General features: G+C 35.5%; 2 protein-coding genes across 2 annotated transcripts; one reads left to right on the top strand and one right to left on the bottom strand.

The window, feature by feature from the left end:
* Positions 257 to 4,658, top strand: LOC18777382 (protein ABA DEFICIENT 4, chloroplastic). Its single transcript, XM_007210470.2, has 6 exons — positions 257 to 853; positions 1,541 to 1,769; positions 3,391 to 3,491; positions 3,899 to 4,027; positions 4,124 to 4,212; positions 4,289 to 4,658. Exons 1-6 carry the CDS (start codon positions 809 to 811, stop codon positions 4,440 to 4,442), a joined length of 747 nt encoding a protein of 248 aa, XP_007210532.1. The 5' UTR covers positions 257 to 808; the 3' UTR covers positions 4,443 to 4,658.
* Positions 6,766 to 12,770, bottom strand: LOC18777549 (decapping nuclease DXO homolog, chloroplastic). The gene is made up of 13 exons (XM_007210509.2): positions 12,090 to 12,770; positions 11,273 to 11,520; positions 10,780 to 10,845; positions 10,585 to 10,663; positions 10,350 to 10,429; positions 10,232 to 10,255; positions 9,679 to 9,803; positions 8,876 to 9,089; positions 8,730 to 8,783; positions 8,337 to 8,383; positions 7,937 to 8,021; positions 7,592 to 7,655; positions 6,766 to 7,184 (listed from the first exon to the last, which is right to left on the bottom strand). Exons 1-13 carry the CDS (start codon positions 12,475 to 12,477, stop codon positions 7,081 to 7,083), a joined length of 1,578 nt encoding a protein of 525 aa, XP_007210571.1. The 5' UTR covers positions 12,478 to 12,770; the 3' UTR covers positions 6,766 to 7,080.

Genomic DNA, 15,614 nt, shown 5'->3' with positions numbered 1-15,614 from the left:
AATGTGGTGAAAGAAAAATTCAATACTGAATTTTATTTTTAACAAATCCACTTTCATTTTCACCATTGAAAGGGGTTGCCAAGATACCCTTAGTCGATTAATTCCACATTGTTCTTGGTGTTGATGTGCTTTGCATTTCAACAGAGTTTCAGTCTAAAGAAGTTGCCAGGTTTAGCCATCTATCCCTCCTTAGCATGGGCATGGCTGGTTTCTTTATTGTTCCTTTTATGAAATGGGGAAGTTGATAGTTTTTTTTTTTTTTTGGGTTCATAAATGGAATTCGAATACAGAAACTCAAATTGAGGGGTTACTCTTCTACCAATTACAAGACCTCAGATAAAGGAGTCATTGCTCCATAAACACTTGAACTACAAACTCCTTTGAGGGGAAAATTGAGAGAGAAAAAAACAAAAAAAAGTTGAGTTCGAGTGTAGTGATGAAATTGTTGGGTGTGTTTAGCAACTCTAGGAAACAAACCAAAATAGAAGTTGTTTATGATGAATTGAAAAAAAAAATGTTTTGATATGACACACACTCACCACAGACAGACTGAAGTGCTCTCCTACCCTCCTCTCCTTTTTTAGCTTCTCTCTTTCTCTCTCTCTCTCCGAGCTGCGTGTCTGCACCGTGTTTCTCTCAGTGGAAGCCAACCAGACTTTATTCTATTATTGAACCTCACTTCTTTCTTCTTATTGTTTTTCCTTTCTTTTTTCTTTTTCTTCTTTTCCTGATTTGAGTGCAGGATTTAATAAGCGAATGAAGCAGCCATTATTGCTGTCTTCCTGGGTTTTCTGGTCTCGCAACAAACATGGCCTTCTCTTCTTGCCTTTGCCAATCTCCACTCTCACCCAAGGTATGGTTTTTCCTTCAAGCTGCATTTTCTCTTACCTCCAATTAATTGGGTTTTACTTCTTTTTTTCTTTCAGTGATCTTTTTCTTTCAAAATTGTAGTTTGATGGTAGGTTTGGATGAATGTCTGATCCACTTGAAATGGGTATCTGGCATAGTTTGAAATTCGTTATCTGTAGGCCATCCAATCCAAGATACAAGTTCAGAGTTAGCATTTTGATCTATTTGTGCTAAACTTTCTTTCCAGTCAAAGAGGTGGTATGTTTTCCCAGCGTGGTTCCAATAATTTACAGATTGGGTCAACCGGGATTCTTACTCTTTGTTGGCTCTTTAATTTTTCAACCTGGAAACTTATTTAGAAATAAAAACAACTAATTTGACTTGAAAAAGTTAGTGATAATTGGTTCATTTAATATCACTTATGCTAGTTTAGATCTCAGAGGGGTCATGAAAACCTTCTGCTGCAATTCGATGGGTTGCTCATGTAATTTTTTATTTTGCTTTTGCTGTCATACTTCTATCTGTATTATTGAAACATTATTGATCAATTAATTTTACTGTTTAACTGTGTAATGAGTTTGAAGTACAGGATAACTTGCGACTATTTTCATAAACAATCTCATGTTTAGCCACTGAGCATAATTTTGTCAGTGGTGGGCTTCTCTTACTATTTAAGTTCCGTTTCTGATAGATTGACTGCGGCAAGAAGATTGTCAGGCCTTGGAGTAGTGATGGAAGGAAACAAAGGTTCACTTTTTCACTCGGAAGTAATAGCACAGAACTTGTTGGTCAACAGCTTGTGACAGTGGGAGCTCACTTACACAAGCACTGGAGTTTTGTGGGAGGTTCAAGAGTTACTGTGAGACCAGAACTTGAGAGATCCATTCCACTTCGAAAAAGCTCAGGAGTATATGCATCATGTGATCCCTTCTCCCACTTTAATTCCTTTTAGTCATTTATTATTATCATTTGTAATGTTGCATGGCTGAGTTAATTATACATTGGTAGTAACAGGCCTTCGCAGAGGTATGTGAGGGCAAAGTCTGTATGAAGACCAAAGCACATATGTATCCCATGCATAAAATACTTAAGTGCAAGAAAACTGTGGAAATGGAAAAATCCCTAGCATGTTTTGGTAGAACTGAAATTCAAGTACCAACATATGTGCAAAACAATGTGCAAAACAATGTGCAAGTGTTATATAAACAGAGAAAGTTACAACTAGCTTTGACAACTTTGGTCAGTTTTGTGAGGAAAAATATATTTATGAGTTCATATGTATGAATTTCAAATTGACTGACAATTGCAGCAACATTACAAAACAGTTTGCCTTTTAAACAATGTTCTTGTAACATCTAGTTGTATAGTTCTTAAACGAATCTAGTGTCTGTGTATTGCCACCAATATTGTTAATTTTGACTATGAACTATAGTATAATGTGATAGCCTCGTTGAAGGCTTTATGGATTTTGCATACATGAATGAAAGTTTTGACATAGTTTTTAGATCCAATTTCTACCCGACTCTTGAGGTGTTATCCTTTCAGAGGTGTAAACATAAGTAAAGGTTGTTTTAGCTTAACACCTTCATTGTTCCAAAGCCATTGTAATAAAAAAGACAAAAATAAAATCTTACAAATGCATATCCTATCAATATAGCATCCATTATAGTAATCCAGTATTTCACCCTGTGTAATGGTTGGCTGAGTTCTTCTAAATGTTTGAAGTTCCTTCTCTAATTTCTGTCCTTCATGTAACTGCCACCAACTATTAGGGACGTGGGGGCGTAAAAAAGGGGATCCTATGGTGTCTACATGTCACTTTTTAGTCCTTAACTGAACTTTTACAATGTTTAAATGCTTTACTGCCCATTGTTGCAAGCTTTATAGTCCTGGGGTCTCACTTTTTGGAACAGTTACTGCATTTTAGGCTGAAGGAGTTCATGAAATTAGAGACCACCAGGTTTGGGTTGAGAATTGAGCTGTTGCTTGATTATTTGATTACTTGCCATTAATTACTGTGAATGTCGTGCTCGCCATATTGATAGTATCAAAGTCACACAAACATTAGCACCCCAAGCTAGATAACTGTTCTTGTAAATGTCCTTATGACTTGTTCTTGTTGTTCCATGTTGCAAATGATGCTGCAATATCAAGTTCTGCAAGGCTCTTCCAATACCTTTTTTCTAGTGTTGTGATGTTGATATTTTGGTACATCCGGCATCAACATTTCCCCCTACCTTTTAAGTTTATTGGTTTGTCTTTTGGCAATTCCTGTAATTACTGATGAACTTGAATCCCTTGAAATAGATCCCTAGTAGCCTCGTCGTATGATGCATATAAGGTTGATAGCTTCTGAAGTTAAAAATCTTCTTATTTTGTCTAGCCTGGAATAATTTTTAGCCATTAAATGTTTCTATGATCCATACGTTTGATGTTAAGTTCCTCATGTTAGTGTGAGTGAGAATAGAGATGGGAGGGCCAGAGGGAGACTTAGTTTCAAATCTTACTGATAAAATACAGTTCATGTTTTTTTTTTTTCAGGGTTCTCAACTTCTCAAATTGCTAGCACTGCTTTTACTTTGGGAACAACTGCAGTTCTCCCATTTTACACCCTCATGGTTCTGGCACCTAAAGCTGAACTAGTATGTTTCTGTATTTATTTCAGTCCTGTGATTCTCATTCAATGTAGCAATTTTAGTTCATCCTGTGTAGATTAATTGTTTTAGATTGGTGTAAACTATTGAAAGCTGTTATATGAGTGCATTTGGCTATATGCATATGCTTTCTTTTTTCCAAATTGCTACACTTCCTTCCCTAAATTCCTTGTTTTCTGGTTCTTGGTTTCCGTATTAGTTAATTCAGGTTGTCAATGTATGGATGGCATAATTCGTCTCAAATTGGGTCTTTATGACTTTTACAATTTATCTCACAAAATTACATTTTCCTTATTCTCCTTGTAACTGTCATTTGAAAATCCATTTGTTTATTCTTGACTATTTTCTGAACTCAGACTGATGCACCCAATTATTTCAACTCATGTAAAATGCAGACGAAAATTTCTATGGAAAGTAGTATACCGTATATTGTCCTTGGCATTCTCTATGCTTATCTACTATACCTCTCTTGGACTCCTGAAACACTTCAGTTGATTTTCGCAAGTAAATACTGGCTTCCTGAGGTGTGTATTAGCATGTATACTTTTGGTAATCTTTTCTGATGGGCTTTGAAAATTTCTTATAAAAAAATTTCTTTTCTGCCTATGTACTATGTGCAGCTGCCTGGTATGGTAAGGATGTTTTCCAACGAGATGACATTAGCTTCTGCTTGGATTCACTTGTTGGCTGTTGATCTCTTTGCTGCAAGGTAGCTCCCTCTCCCTCTCTCCCTCTCGTGTGTCCGTGACTTTCTCAGTTCTAACACTCATTGCTCATTCATCCAGGCAGGTTTTTCACGATGGACAGGAAAACGAAATTGAGACCCGGCATTCAGTTTCTCTTTGCCTCTTTTTCTGCCCTATTGGAATTGTTACTCATGTCATTACCAAAGCACTGACTAAAAGTGCTGGAAGTTCCAGCACACGTAATATGCATTGACAACTAAAATTCTTCCTGAACAACCAGGATTTGTTGGGAAGTTGAATAAGAAAACTTTGAATTTGAATGAAGGTTCTTATGTTGTCAGCAATTTACAGACATTCTCTCTTTGCAAGCACTGATCTCATAGTTTCTTTATCAGATACATTCACAAGTCATTTATCTTTGTTAGCGGGTGGATGTATTATTAATTATGAAAAATGTCATGAAGAGAAATGTGTTATTTAATTTAATTTATATTAATTAAAAGAATACAATATCAAATTCAGGTAAAAACAATATCAAATATCAAATACTTGTTGAAATATATGGATGTATGCAAAAGAAAAAAGCATAGCTTAATGAAAACACCATCAAGATGAACAGCGAAAGATGGATACTAACAATATGACTACCTAATCAGCCTAAGAACATGGCTGTGGTGGCGTTGCTGTGGACCGCAACCGCTCCTGTGGTGGTGGCAGGGGCAGCGGCGATGGAAACCGCTTCGGTCGTGGTAAGAAATGAAGTGGAACATGACGTTTTGGTGCCGGGGGTGGGAATCTCCCGCGGAATCTTGACACTAGTTTTAATTCATTCGTGGAAAGGCCGGAGAAACCATCAGTGGCCTTAACCATGTAACTCGACTGTGACAGTAGTAGTAGTCCATAAATCAACAAAAAAATTAGCAAAGTCGGATTGGCATGCATTTTTGTGTAGGTTCGCTTTTTCAGTTGGGAGAGCCGCAACATACTGCTGTTTTTATAGCTAGCCATTAATGATTTTGTTGGGATAAACAAGTTTTTCTTATCGATTGAATCTTTCAAAAAATAATATATAATAACAAAAATACCACTCCTGTCTAGTGGAGTGCACAAAACTCCTAAAGAAATATTGTATCAAAAATGAAGAGGCACTTCTTGGAGATTGTGAACATGATAATTGCACTTGTTATCCTTTATGATCATGTAAACTTTTTCATTTTGACCGGATGTTTAGAATTTTTCAGCATTTGCAAATCGGGTTAAAATGATACGATAAACTAAATAAAATAATATGATTGAAACAAAACTCAACAATACCAATAAATTTATTTTAATCAGCATAAATAAGTATATTTTGTAGATGGATGTAAAGAGCCTTACATTTTGTAGACAAATGTGTCTTTATACATAAATAAAAACTTCGATAAAAAATCATGCAAAACTAAGCTCTGAGAACATGGTTGTGGTGGCTGCACCGGTGAAAGACCTTGGCCATCTCTTCAGTGGCGGCAGCGGAGGTCACGATATCTTCAACCGTGGTATCGATAGCTTCAGCTTCAGCCGTGGTTGTGGTGGCAGCGGTGGTTGTGGAGATCGCTTGAGTGGAGCTGGTGAGAAATTACTCAACAAATCATATTTCTTTCTTTCTTTCTGATTAGAACATAAGCGACAAAGTTAAAATGCACCCACCACAAAGTAATTATATTACTGCGGCCAAGACTCAGTAGTTTGCAATTCACCAAAAAAAAAAATTGAGTTTTGCTTTAAATATGGTAACTTTAGGCTTAACTCTACCTTTTAATTGTAAATCCGATTTAGGGGAAGGGGGAGTGCTAGCAACCTTCTCTCTAACCTTCTCCTTTGGACCTTCTCTCTTCTTCTCATGACAAGTGTCACTTTCCTTACACTTAAAACAATGTCATTAATGCATCACACAAACTAATTTTTGTTTTCCAAATTTACCCTTTTTAAATGTATTAATTTATTTTAATAACAAGCTAATTTTTTTACAACCTTCTTATCACCTTGTTAAAAAATTAAATAAGAAAATAAAAACTCAAGTTTTTAAATTTTTTTTTTCCCAAAGAGAACGTGTGTTTTATTTAAAACAAAATAAAAATGATAACAATGTCATGTAACAAATGTTTTTTTTAAAAAAAAAAAATTCTAAAAAATGACGTTTTTCTTATTTAATTTTTAATAATGTACTAAAGAAGTTGTAACAAAATTTGAATAAATTGAAGGAAATATAAAAGCCAATACATTTTAAAAGGGTAAACTTGGAAAACAAAAACTAACTTGTGTGATGCATTAATGACATTGTTTTAAGTGTAAGAAAAATGACACTTGTCATAAGAAAAAGAAAGAAGGTCCAAAAGAGAAGGTTAGAGAGAAGATTGCTAGCATTTCTCTAGAGGAAGTTCGTAGTTTACACTTCACAACAAGAAAAAAAATATTCTGTTGGTAAATCCGATTTTAGGTTTAAACTACACAAACATATTTCCTAATCGAATGAATTTATCCTATTTTATTTTCTTTTGTGTCATCTTTTATTTAATGTCATGAAAAATCTGTAAGTAGTGGTAACATATTCAGATGCCATTACACCAAAAAAAAGAAAAAGGGTGGAGGAACAAAAAACAGAAGTTAAATATAATTTCTCAACTGGTGACCTCGGCCACATTACAATGATCTGACTACTATGAAAAAGAAAAAAATGGGTATTCAATTTTCACACAGCCGTTGTGGGGTAGCTGATCATAAGATAACAGTAAGTTCTTTGCCTCAAAGCTACAATTAATTTGAAGCAAGAACGACAACGAAAATGCGTAATGAATAATATAAACCCATCCCTACTTCTCTCTATTCGTCAGATAGCAGGCGTCACCGGATGTCTACAATTGCTGAACATGGTTAGTGATTTCCTCAGGGCAAGATTGGGCCTGTAAAAGCTCCAAACGGTTGAAAGGAGGAGCAAACTGCAATATGTAATCTTCATCTGAAGCAAAACATGCAAAATTAGCACAGTCATTATTTTAACAAATGCTCCATCTGATTGCAGAGGAAGCATTGCTACATTAAACATAAATCTAAACTCCCAACTGCTTCAGGTATGGTAAAAGTTGAAAGAAAATTCTCAAAATTTAGTGTTTTCTTTTTTAACTAGAAGGGAGGAAGAGGAGAGAGATAAGAGATACAGAAGAGGAAGAACAGATTTAACTAGTTAAAATTGCTTTAAAAAACATGTGTTTCTTCATCCTCTCTCGGATCTTCATATCCACTCTTTCTTAGAAGACAAAAAAGGTTCCAATATAAGATGATGCTATCTTTATACTTTTTTTCTCCTGTTGATTGGGCAACCAATGGAGCTGAAAGGAAAAAGGATAACAAATATTAAAAACTCACTCTCTTTAACTGTCCCGTACAGCCAGCATAATACCTCATCAGCAAATGCCAAGCAAACTCCTCCCTGCCATCCACATTCATTAGAAATGCCAACTAGTTTCATTACAAGTGAAAAGAGAGCATTTATTGACCACAGCCGCAAGCAATAATCTGCAAATCCTAAGATGACCACAGCGGTGTTCGTCATGTACAACTTGAGACAGCTTTTGCTCAGGTTCACATGTGCATATCTCCTTACTAATTGGACTATGATGTGAGTCAGATTATCTAAATCAAATGTTTATTTAAGTGTGACAGGTACGAAGGTGCCTGGCGATCATATATATCGCAGAAAACAAAACTCACCTGCCAGTAGTTCTTCATTTTCACTCTTTGCGTTATATCTTTGGTTCTTAGTCTCTCTGTGCGGACAAGTCGACCGGCATCATCCCTGCATGAGAAAAGCAAAACAAAAAAGAAAAACAAAAAAGAAATTTAAACAGATCTAAATTTGTAGAGCAGAAAATAAAAGAATTTCCACAGAAACTCTCCAGTGCAAGAAACTGCACGCGGAATATACAATGCATGCGTGATTATTGCTCAGTTTTCTACGAATTCAAAGCTTGTATTTATGTCAATTATAAGAACTACCATTCTTTTGCAGCCTTTAATATATATTGCTATCTAATCCATCTTAAGTAGCAATTGTACATGTATTTGTCTAAGCAGCAAGAAAGTAAAAGGCTGAAGTAGCAATTGGGGTTACCTAAATCCAATGACAATATAGGGAACACCCGCTAAGAATGATTGTATCTGCAGCAAATAAAATAGAAAGTTAACTCTTTTACAATTAACAGAATTTACACCTGCTAAGAATGACTGAGACTGCAGCAAATATAATAGAAGAGTTAACTCTTTTTACGAATAACAGAATCTTTAAAATATAAATAGGGAAAGGACCCAAGACGATGACAAAACCCAATTCCCTGAGAAAATTAGGCAAAGCCCGAGCACAAACAAATAATGCGACTTTTCATGTCAATCTCTAATACAAGCTCATGAAGACTCGTGTATTTCTACGTAGGAAAACAGTACAGTAAAGAATGCACCAATGGGAGAGAAACATAAATATTAATTTCTCATAGTTAGTTAAATGTACCCAAAACTTGAGGAGCTTCTCTCTCTCAAATCTTTCCTCTGTATGATAATCCAACTGCAAAAGTAAAAGGCGAATTTACAGGCAGGAAGGTAAGAATAAGATTTGGAGAACAAAAAGAATTGCATGGGAGGGGGAAGCAAGTCAACCTCGCGACTTGTCTTTAGCTCCACATAAAACCTCCTCCCATCATCAGTTGAATCACAACAATCCATTTCAGCACCCATTAGAATACGATGGGCCCCTAATTTTGTTTTGATCACAGAACAAAATTCAACATTGGCATCAACATGATGTATCCCTCCGTCACCTCTCCCTGGATCTTCAGTGGCAAGACTCTCAAAACAATAACCCCAGTAACACCTAAGTTGAAAAGATAACATTTGCATAAAGCACACCTGAAATCGAGAATAAGCAATAATGGAAAGAAGCATGCCTACACATGTTTAAGAATTTTGAACCAGTTAGAAGAAGTAGAACAAAATGTCAGTTACAAGTCGCTTCTGATGTATTCATTAATAAAAATAAAATATTCATCATCTCCCTCAGTACCTTCCTGTTTAATCCTAGCCGAAAGGAAGCATTTATGCCTAAATTCAGTAAAGTAAATCATATACCTTATGAGATCACTTTTGCACAAACTCTAACGTACATCTCAGTACTATATTAAAGTTTCCCAGCAAGAATGAAAAGCAACAAGCTTTGATACTCCTTATCAAAATCCCCCTTTTTCATAATAAAAACTCGAAACAGTTAATTCATCCTTAGCATTGATAGTCTTTTATAAATGTATTTCTTTGGCAACAGAATTCATTGATTAGACCAGGGAAGCAATTTCAATAACTCCATTGCCTAAACCAGGGAATAAATTTCAATTAATCCAAGAACATGGTCCTCGTCATCCTAGAAAGACCATGTGAAATTTCTAAAAGAAGAAATGAAATTCCAGTACCTTCGACGATCCAATTCACTTTGTGGCCTTTCAGGTAGTTTATGCACATCAAGATAGACAACCCCATTCCTTTTATGCACTCCCATTTCCCAAGGCTCGTGTCGAATATAAGCAGTGGCCAATATCTACAGAAAAGAGAGAAGCACTTGAAACACACAACAAAAAATTGTTTACTAAACCTAAAAAGACAACAGGTGAAATATTAGACTAATAAACAGTGAGTTGAGGTATTATACACCATTGTGTCTCTAGTATGTTGCTTCTGGTGGATGCCCCATCTTTTAGTTAATTGTACCAATCTGGTTCTTATATAACCGTAAGTACATATAGATATTCTTTCAGTAACTTGAGTATTCCCTTAAAACAGCCATGAGAGGTCTGTTTATATATTGGTTTGTGCATTGCACTGCTGGAATTTGTACCATCTTATCCAAGATTACAACACATCTACACTCCAAATTATAACTAATCCATGGTTCATCAACAATATCCAGTGAACCTAATAAAGAAAATGATCTTGAGAACAAAATTATACAAAGTGACTGGGAGATACCTTGTTAAGATTGTTACGATAAGTCTGTCAAAGAGAAAAAAGAAGGAACAAATTTATTAGTTAACAACCGAATGAGAGCATTATACAATAACAAATTTAAAGTGCAAATGTTTCGTACCACAAAGTGAATATTTTGAAGTGGAATATTCTTATCTCTTATGCAGGCAAGAAGGTCACCAAAACCTTGAGAGCCCAAATCTGGTTTAGATGGGGAAAAAACAGAAAAAGGAAAAACACAAATTTGCCTGCAAAAATCAGCCCTCATATGCATAACCCCAAAGTAACAAAAATAAACTAACTCCAAGACATAACTTTTAATAAAATCGTTGCAATAATTTAGACACAAAGCTTACCTTTCTTTCCAATAAAAGTATCATAACCATCATTGAGATCGGCTCCAATGTCTTCAGTAATAAGACGTTTGAAAAGCCTCTAATGTGGACAAAAGAACAATATAAATGAGTTAACGACTGACATGGACTACCATATATGAGACAAACCTAACAAAAGAATGGCCCATTCAGAAAAGCAAGCTACAGAATGCTTACCAAGCTGGTATCATCAAAGGTGACATCTCCACCTTCTACCCGACTATAGCAAGCAAGTTCACAGGGCTATTGGATAAAATTCTCAAATTAGCGGAGGAAAAAACAACTAATTTATATGCCATGCACCAGCCAACTGACAAGGTTAACTTTTCAACATGGGGATTAAATGCCTTATCAACAAGTAATGGCTACTTGCAACAGTTGAACCAAAAGCCAAGGCAACACTTAAGGGAAATTATTTTATAATTTATAGAAGGGGAATAAACTAATGAGTCTGAAATTCAGACTGTCCCGCTAATCTCTTTTAGTTAAAACATTTTAATAAGAAATTGTCTTAGTTAAAACATTTTAATAAGAAACTGTCTTAGTTAAAACGTAAGAGTTAGATATGTTTTATGCTTTCCATGCACCATTGATAAATCAACCTTAAAAGTGCTCGACTTATCAAGGAGAAAGAAAAGGTAGCACAGAGATTAATAATCAGTTGACTTACTTCCTGAAATGCAATTATCTTTCTCGATAGTGTTTCTTCACTCTTTGTAAGTCTTAGATCCGAAACAAATCGTTCATCACGATGACCATTTGAGAACTTTGAACCATAACCGTAATTATGCCTCTGTGGATAAGGTCCGGGTCGGGGAAGGATGCCTGCACCTCTGTCATTTGGATGCCCTGATTGCCAACGACCGCGCCCAAAATTTCCTCTACCCTGATTATTAGTATTGCGTATGACAGGCAATACTGCCAAGAATAGTTTGATGAGTACGGGGATTTTTAGTACCAAAAATTCAGAAAGAGTAGCAAACTAAGCATTTAGACTGAAACCTTAACATTAACAGCTTATATCTTATAATGAAACAAATTCGGCCTGAAAGTATCTAATATTAATCCCTCCCAACGTAAGCAAGTCAGAACAAAGAGGCACTTCAAAGAAACAAAAATTGCAGTCCCAAAATCACAACACTACGAAAAGAAAAGATTGAAATAAATAGAGGCCAGAACAAAAGTGGGTAGAACACAAACATGCCCAATACCCATCAAAGAAGACCACTTGGGCAAGCCAGAAAACCCATCAACACAACCTAATAACCAACCAAATCACCAAAATGCAAAATATGCATCAAAGAAAATTACTTGGGCATGCTACAAAACCATGACTATACGTATATAACTCAATAAGCAACCAAAATGCTAAGTACCCATGTTTTTACTAGGCTAGAAGAACCATCAACAGAACAAAATAAGCAACTAAAATACCAGAAAACTATACCAAATCCATACAAAACACCAACAACAACAAAAGTAATTACCAGGAATAAGGAAAGGACTAGTTGCAGGGGTTTTACAGAAATCTTCATTATCAGACCCGAACAGATCTTTATCTCCGTCCCCAAAATAACCCCTATTGTTAAACTCATTGCTGTTGGTGGCGTTTGAATTATCAGCCTCGTCACCATTCTCTTCCTCTTCTTCACCACCACCACCACCAGCACTGCTGGCGCTTGGGCTATTGCCACTGCTGGACTCGCCTCTATCGCTGCCGTTGGATGAAGAAGAAGCCGACGACGATGAAGATGATGAAGACGACGATGATGAGGAGGAGGATGGTGAGGATGAATGGGCCGCATCTTGGGTATTATGGTCGTCGTCATCATAGTCCTGTCCGAAGATATCTTCGTGCTGCTTTGAAAAATCCATCGAAAGAGCCCCTTTGGGGAAAAATCTTTGTGGGTTTTGGTTCGATTTTTGGTTTTTGTTAAGTTCTGTCTGTGGGTCTGTGTGTGTTTGGAGCTGGAAATTGTATGTGGGAGACTGAGTTGGTGTGGATGGTGACTCGGTTACGAGTTCACCCGGTGAGCGGGCTCGAAGCTAACTTTAATTTTGTTATTAGCTTTTTTAAAGGTTCACTTTGAAAATATTTTGTGATTTACAGCATACAAAATTAAAAGGAAATTTTTTTTTTTTTCTTCTTTCGCAGTAATAAAAGAAATCCAACTTACTTGGACCTAAAAAAAAAATCCAACTTTTTTGGCCGTAAAACCATCCAACTTAATTAGGTCTTCTCCAACCCAAATTTTTTGGTCCTAAAACAATCGTTAAACCCAATTTTTTTCTCTCCAAAAAGTAACTACTTGGATTTTACCTGGACTCAAGCCGTTTTTTCCCCCCAACCCTTGAGACTCAAATTTTAAATCCACAATTTTATTAAAGGAAGCTTTAGTTTTAAAACACACTATAGTTTACTAATTTGGAAGATAAGAATATAATTTCATCTAATTAGCATAAGGCCAAAGACCAAATGTAGTATCTAATTTTACAAAAATATCATTAAAAAATATTAAAATCACACACAATGCCACGCCTTTTAAAGCAAACATACTATGACACATGTCCATATCTAGCCAACCATCACCGCCGGCCACTTGACACCACCTGTTGGCCGCCACCGCCCGTCGTCGGCCTGTCACTGTCTGCAGGGTACCAACTCCGTTGCCCTTTTTTCACTTTTTAAAAAAAAAAATTTGTGTCATTGAACATACTCGAACCTTGACCCTTAAAGGAGGAAGGCTCACTCATAAACCACGACACCAAACTTGATTTTGTAATATTTATTCAGTTACACAATATTTATATAAACAATTAACGGTTTTTTAAATAATAAAAAAAATCATTTCAACACTTATTCACACAAAAACTGCAATAAAAATACAATGTAGATATCAATTATGTTAAAAAAAAACGAAAATGAAAACAACTACAAAAATAATTGTAATTAAATGAAAAATGCAATGCAGTTTCCAATTTTCAAATGTCCAATTTTGAGTTCCCTTGCTCTTAGGTAGTTCTACTCTTCTCTTGCCCACCCAATTCCTCATCTGGGTAGCCTCTACTCTTCAAATTGGTGAGGTTGAAGGCCAAGGAAAGAGCAAAAATTCAATTGTAATTAAATGAAAACTGCAATGCAGTTTTCAAAAGTCCGATTTTGAGTTATCTTGCTCTTGGGTAGTTCTACTCTTCTCTTGCCCACCCAATTCCTCATCTGGATAGCCTCTACCCTTCAAATTGGTGAGGTTGAAGGCCAAGGAAAGAGCAAAATTCCAATTGTAATTACCAAAATTGCAATGCAGTTTGTGCAAAATTACAATGCAGAACCTATGTAAAATTTCACTGAACTAAAGCTTAAATGGTATTGCAAAATATCATATGACAGTGATGGCATCAACCATTTCCAAATCAAGACAAATGCATAGTAAGTGAGCTTTATAATAAGAAGTTGCTTATTTCAAATCAAGACAAATGCATTGTAAGAGTAAGAACCAGAACTCAATTAGACCGTATCATAACAAAGACTAGGTAAGGACACCTTAATGGAAAGATAACTCAGTCAGTTAACCAACTAGATATTCATCGAAAATATCCAAAACCACCAATTATGATTCATTTTTACTTTAATTTTGCACCAAAGGCCTTAAGGTCTAGGGTTGATTACTTTGCAACATTGGGTCCCACAGTTCGCTTGCTCGAGTCATCTTCAAGCTCCATAGTTCACTTGTTCAAGAGCTTGACAACCCTAAATCTTACGGCTATCGACCTGTCACGACCTGATTCGAGAATTAGGAATATTCTCGAATCAGAGTATGAGTCATACCATAATTAAGAATAAAATCCTACAACCATGATATAATGAGAAATAGAGCCACAAATAATACAAATTCACTTAATAACACATAATTAGAGTCGCAGTAGCTTGTAGTTAAATACACACTAGGATCCTTATCAAACGGTTGACTACTTATCAATATTAATTACACAAATCAACAACAAAAGCCTAGTATCTTGGTTGAAACTCAATTCCTCAAACTTCGCCTTGAATCCTGCACAATCTATTAGGGTAAATCCATGTATTAACAAATTACTTGAAATAATAAATATGCTCACCTTTCATTATCAACTCAAGAACATTTCCAAGCTTCTTCCTCTTCTTCTCCCTGTCATTGTCTCCTCCATTTATCCCACTTTTCGTATAAAATCAGATTGATTAGGGAAGATCCCTTAGGCTAGGTGACTCATCCTTTCATAATGGTGAACTTGAAAACTTGAGGCAAAGGGGAAAGAATTGGGAGAAAGAATGGGATGTTGCCCTCTACGTTTCAGATTCTTCTCTTCTTCTTTTTTTTTTTTCTTTTTTTTCTTTTTTTTTGCTTACAAGGTATTTTGGTAATTTTCACACGTATGGGTATTTTTGGTCATTTTTGCTAAAAATTTAAAAAACGATTTTCTACGCATTCACTAAGTCGAATACTATCGTTCTACCTAAGAATCATAATGGTCTCACTTCAATTTCTTATACTTTCTTTGAAAAATTCACAAAATGTTACATAAGGGTATTTTTGTCCAACTGGAAATTAAACACACTGGGGGCGTATTCAATTGAGATTTTAATATATTGTAATTACATGATTTTAATGTCATGGATTTCAGCCAAATTTGTAATTATATGATTTTACTTATGATTTTAATATATTGCAATTACATGATTTTACTTATGATTTTAATTCACTTAGGATTTTACTTAGGATTTTAATATATTGTAATTACATGATTTTACTTATATTTCTATACAAGCTTGAACTCTATCACCCAAAATCATTCATATAAATACATAACCTGAAGGCATATACCATTACACTAAATTCAAGGAAACATCATGATCATGGCATGAGAGCAAGTCAAAGCTAAATCAAGAATGGAGATAGAAAATCATCACGAATATGTGAAGTGGTCCAGAGTATCACCCAAGTAGTTATGCCTTTACACCATCTATTCTTGAAAAA

The sequence above is a fragment of the Prunus persica genome, chromosome G5 (genome assembly GCF_000346465.2).
Source record: "Prunus persica cultivar Lovell chromosome G5, Prunus_persica_NCBIv2, whole genome shotgun sequence".
NCBI classification, from domain to species: domain Eukaryota; kingdom Viridiplantae; phylum Streptophyta; class Magnoliopsida; order Rosales; family Rosaceae; genus Prunus; species Prunus persica.
Note: the sequence above shows the minus strand (reverse complement) of the source record. Positions and strands in the feature narration are given on the sequence as shown.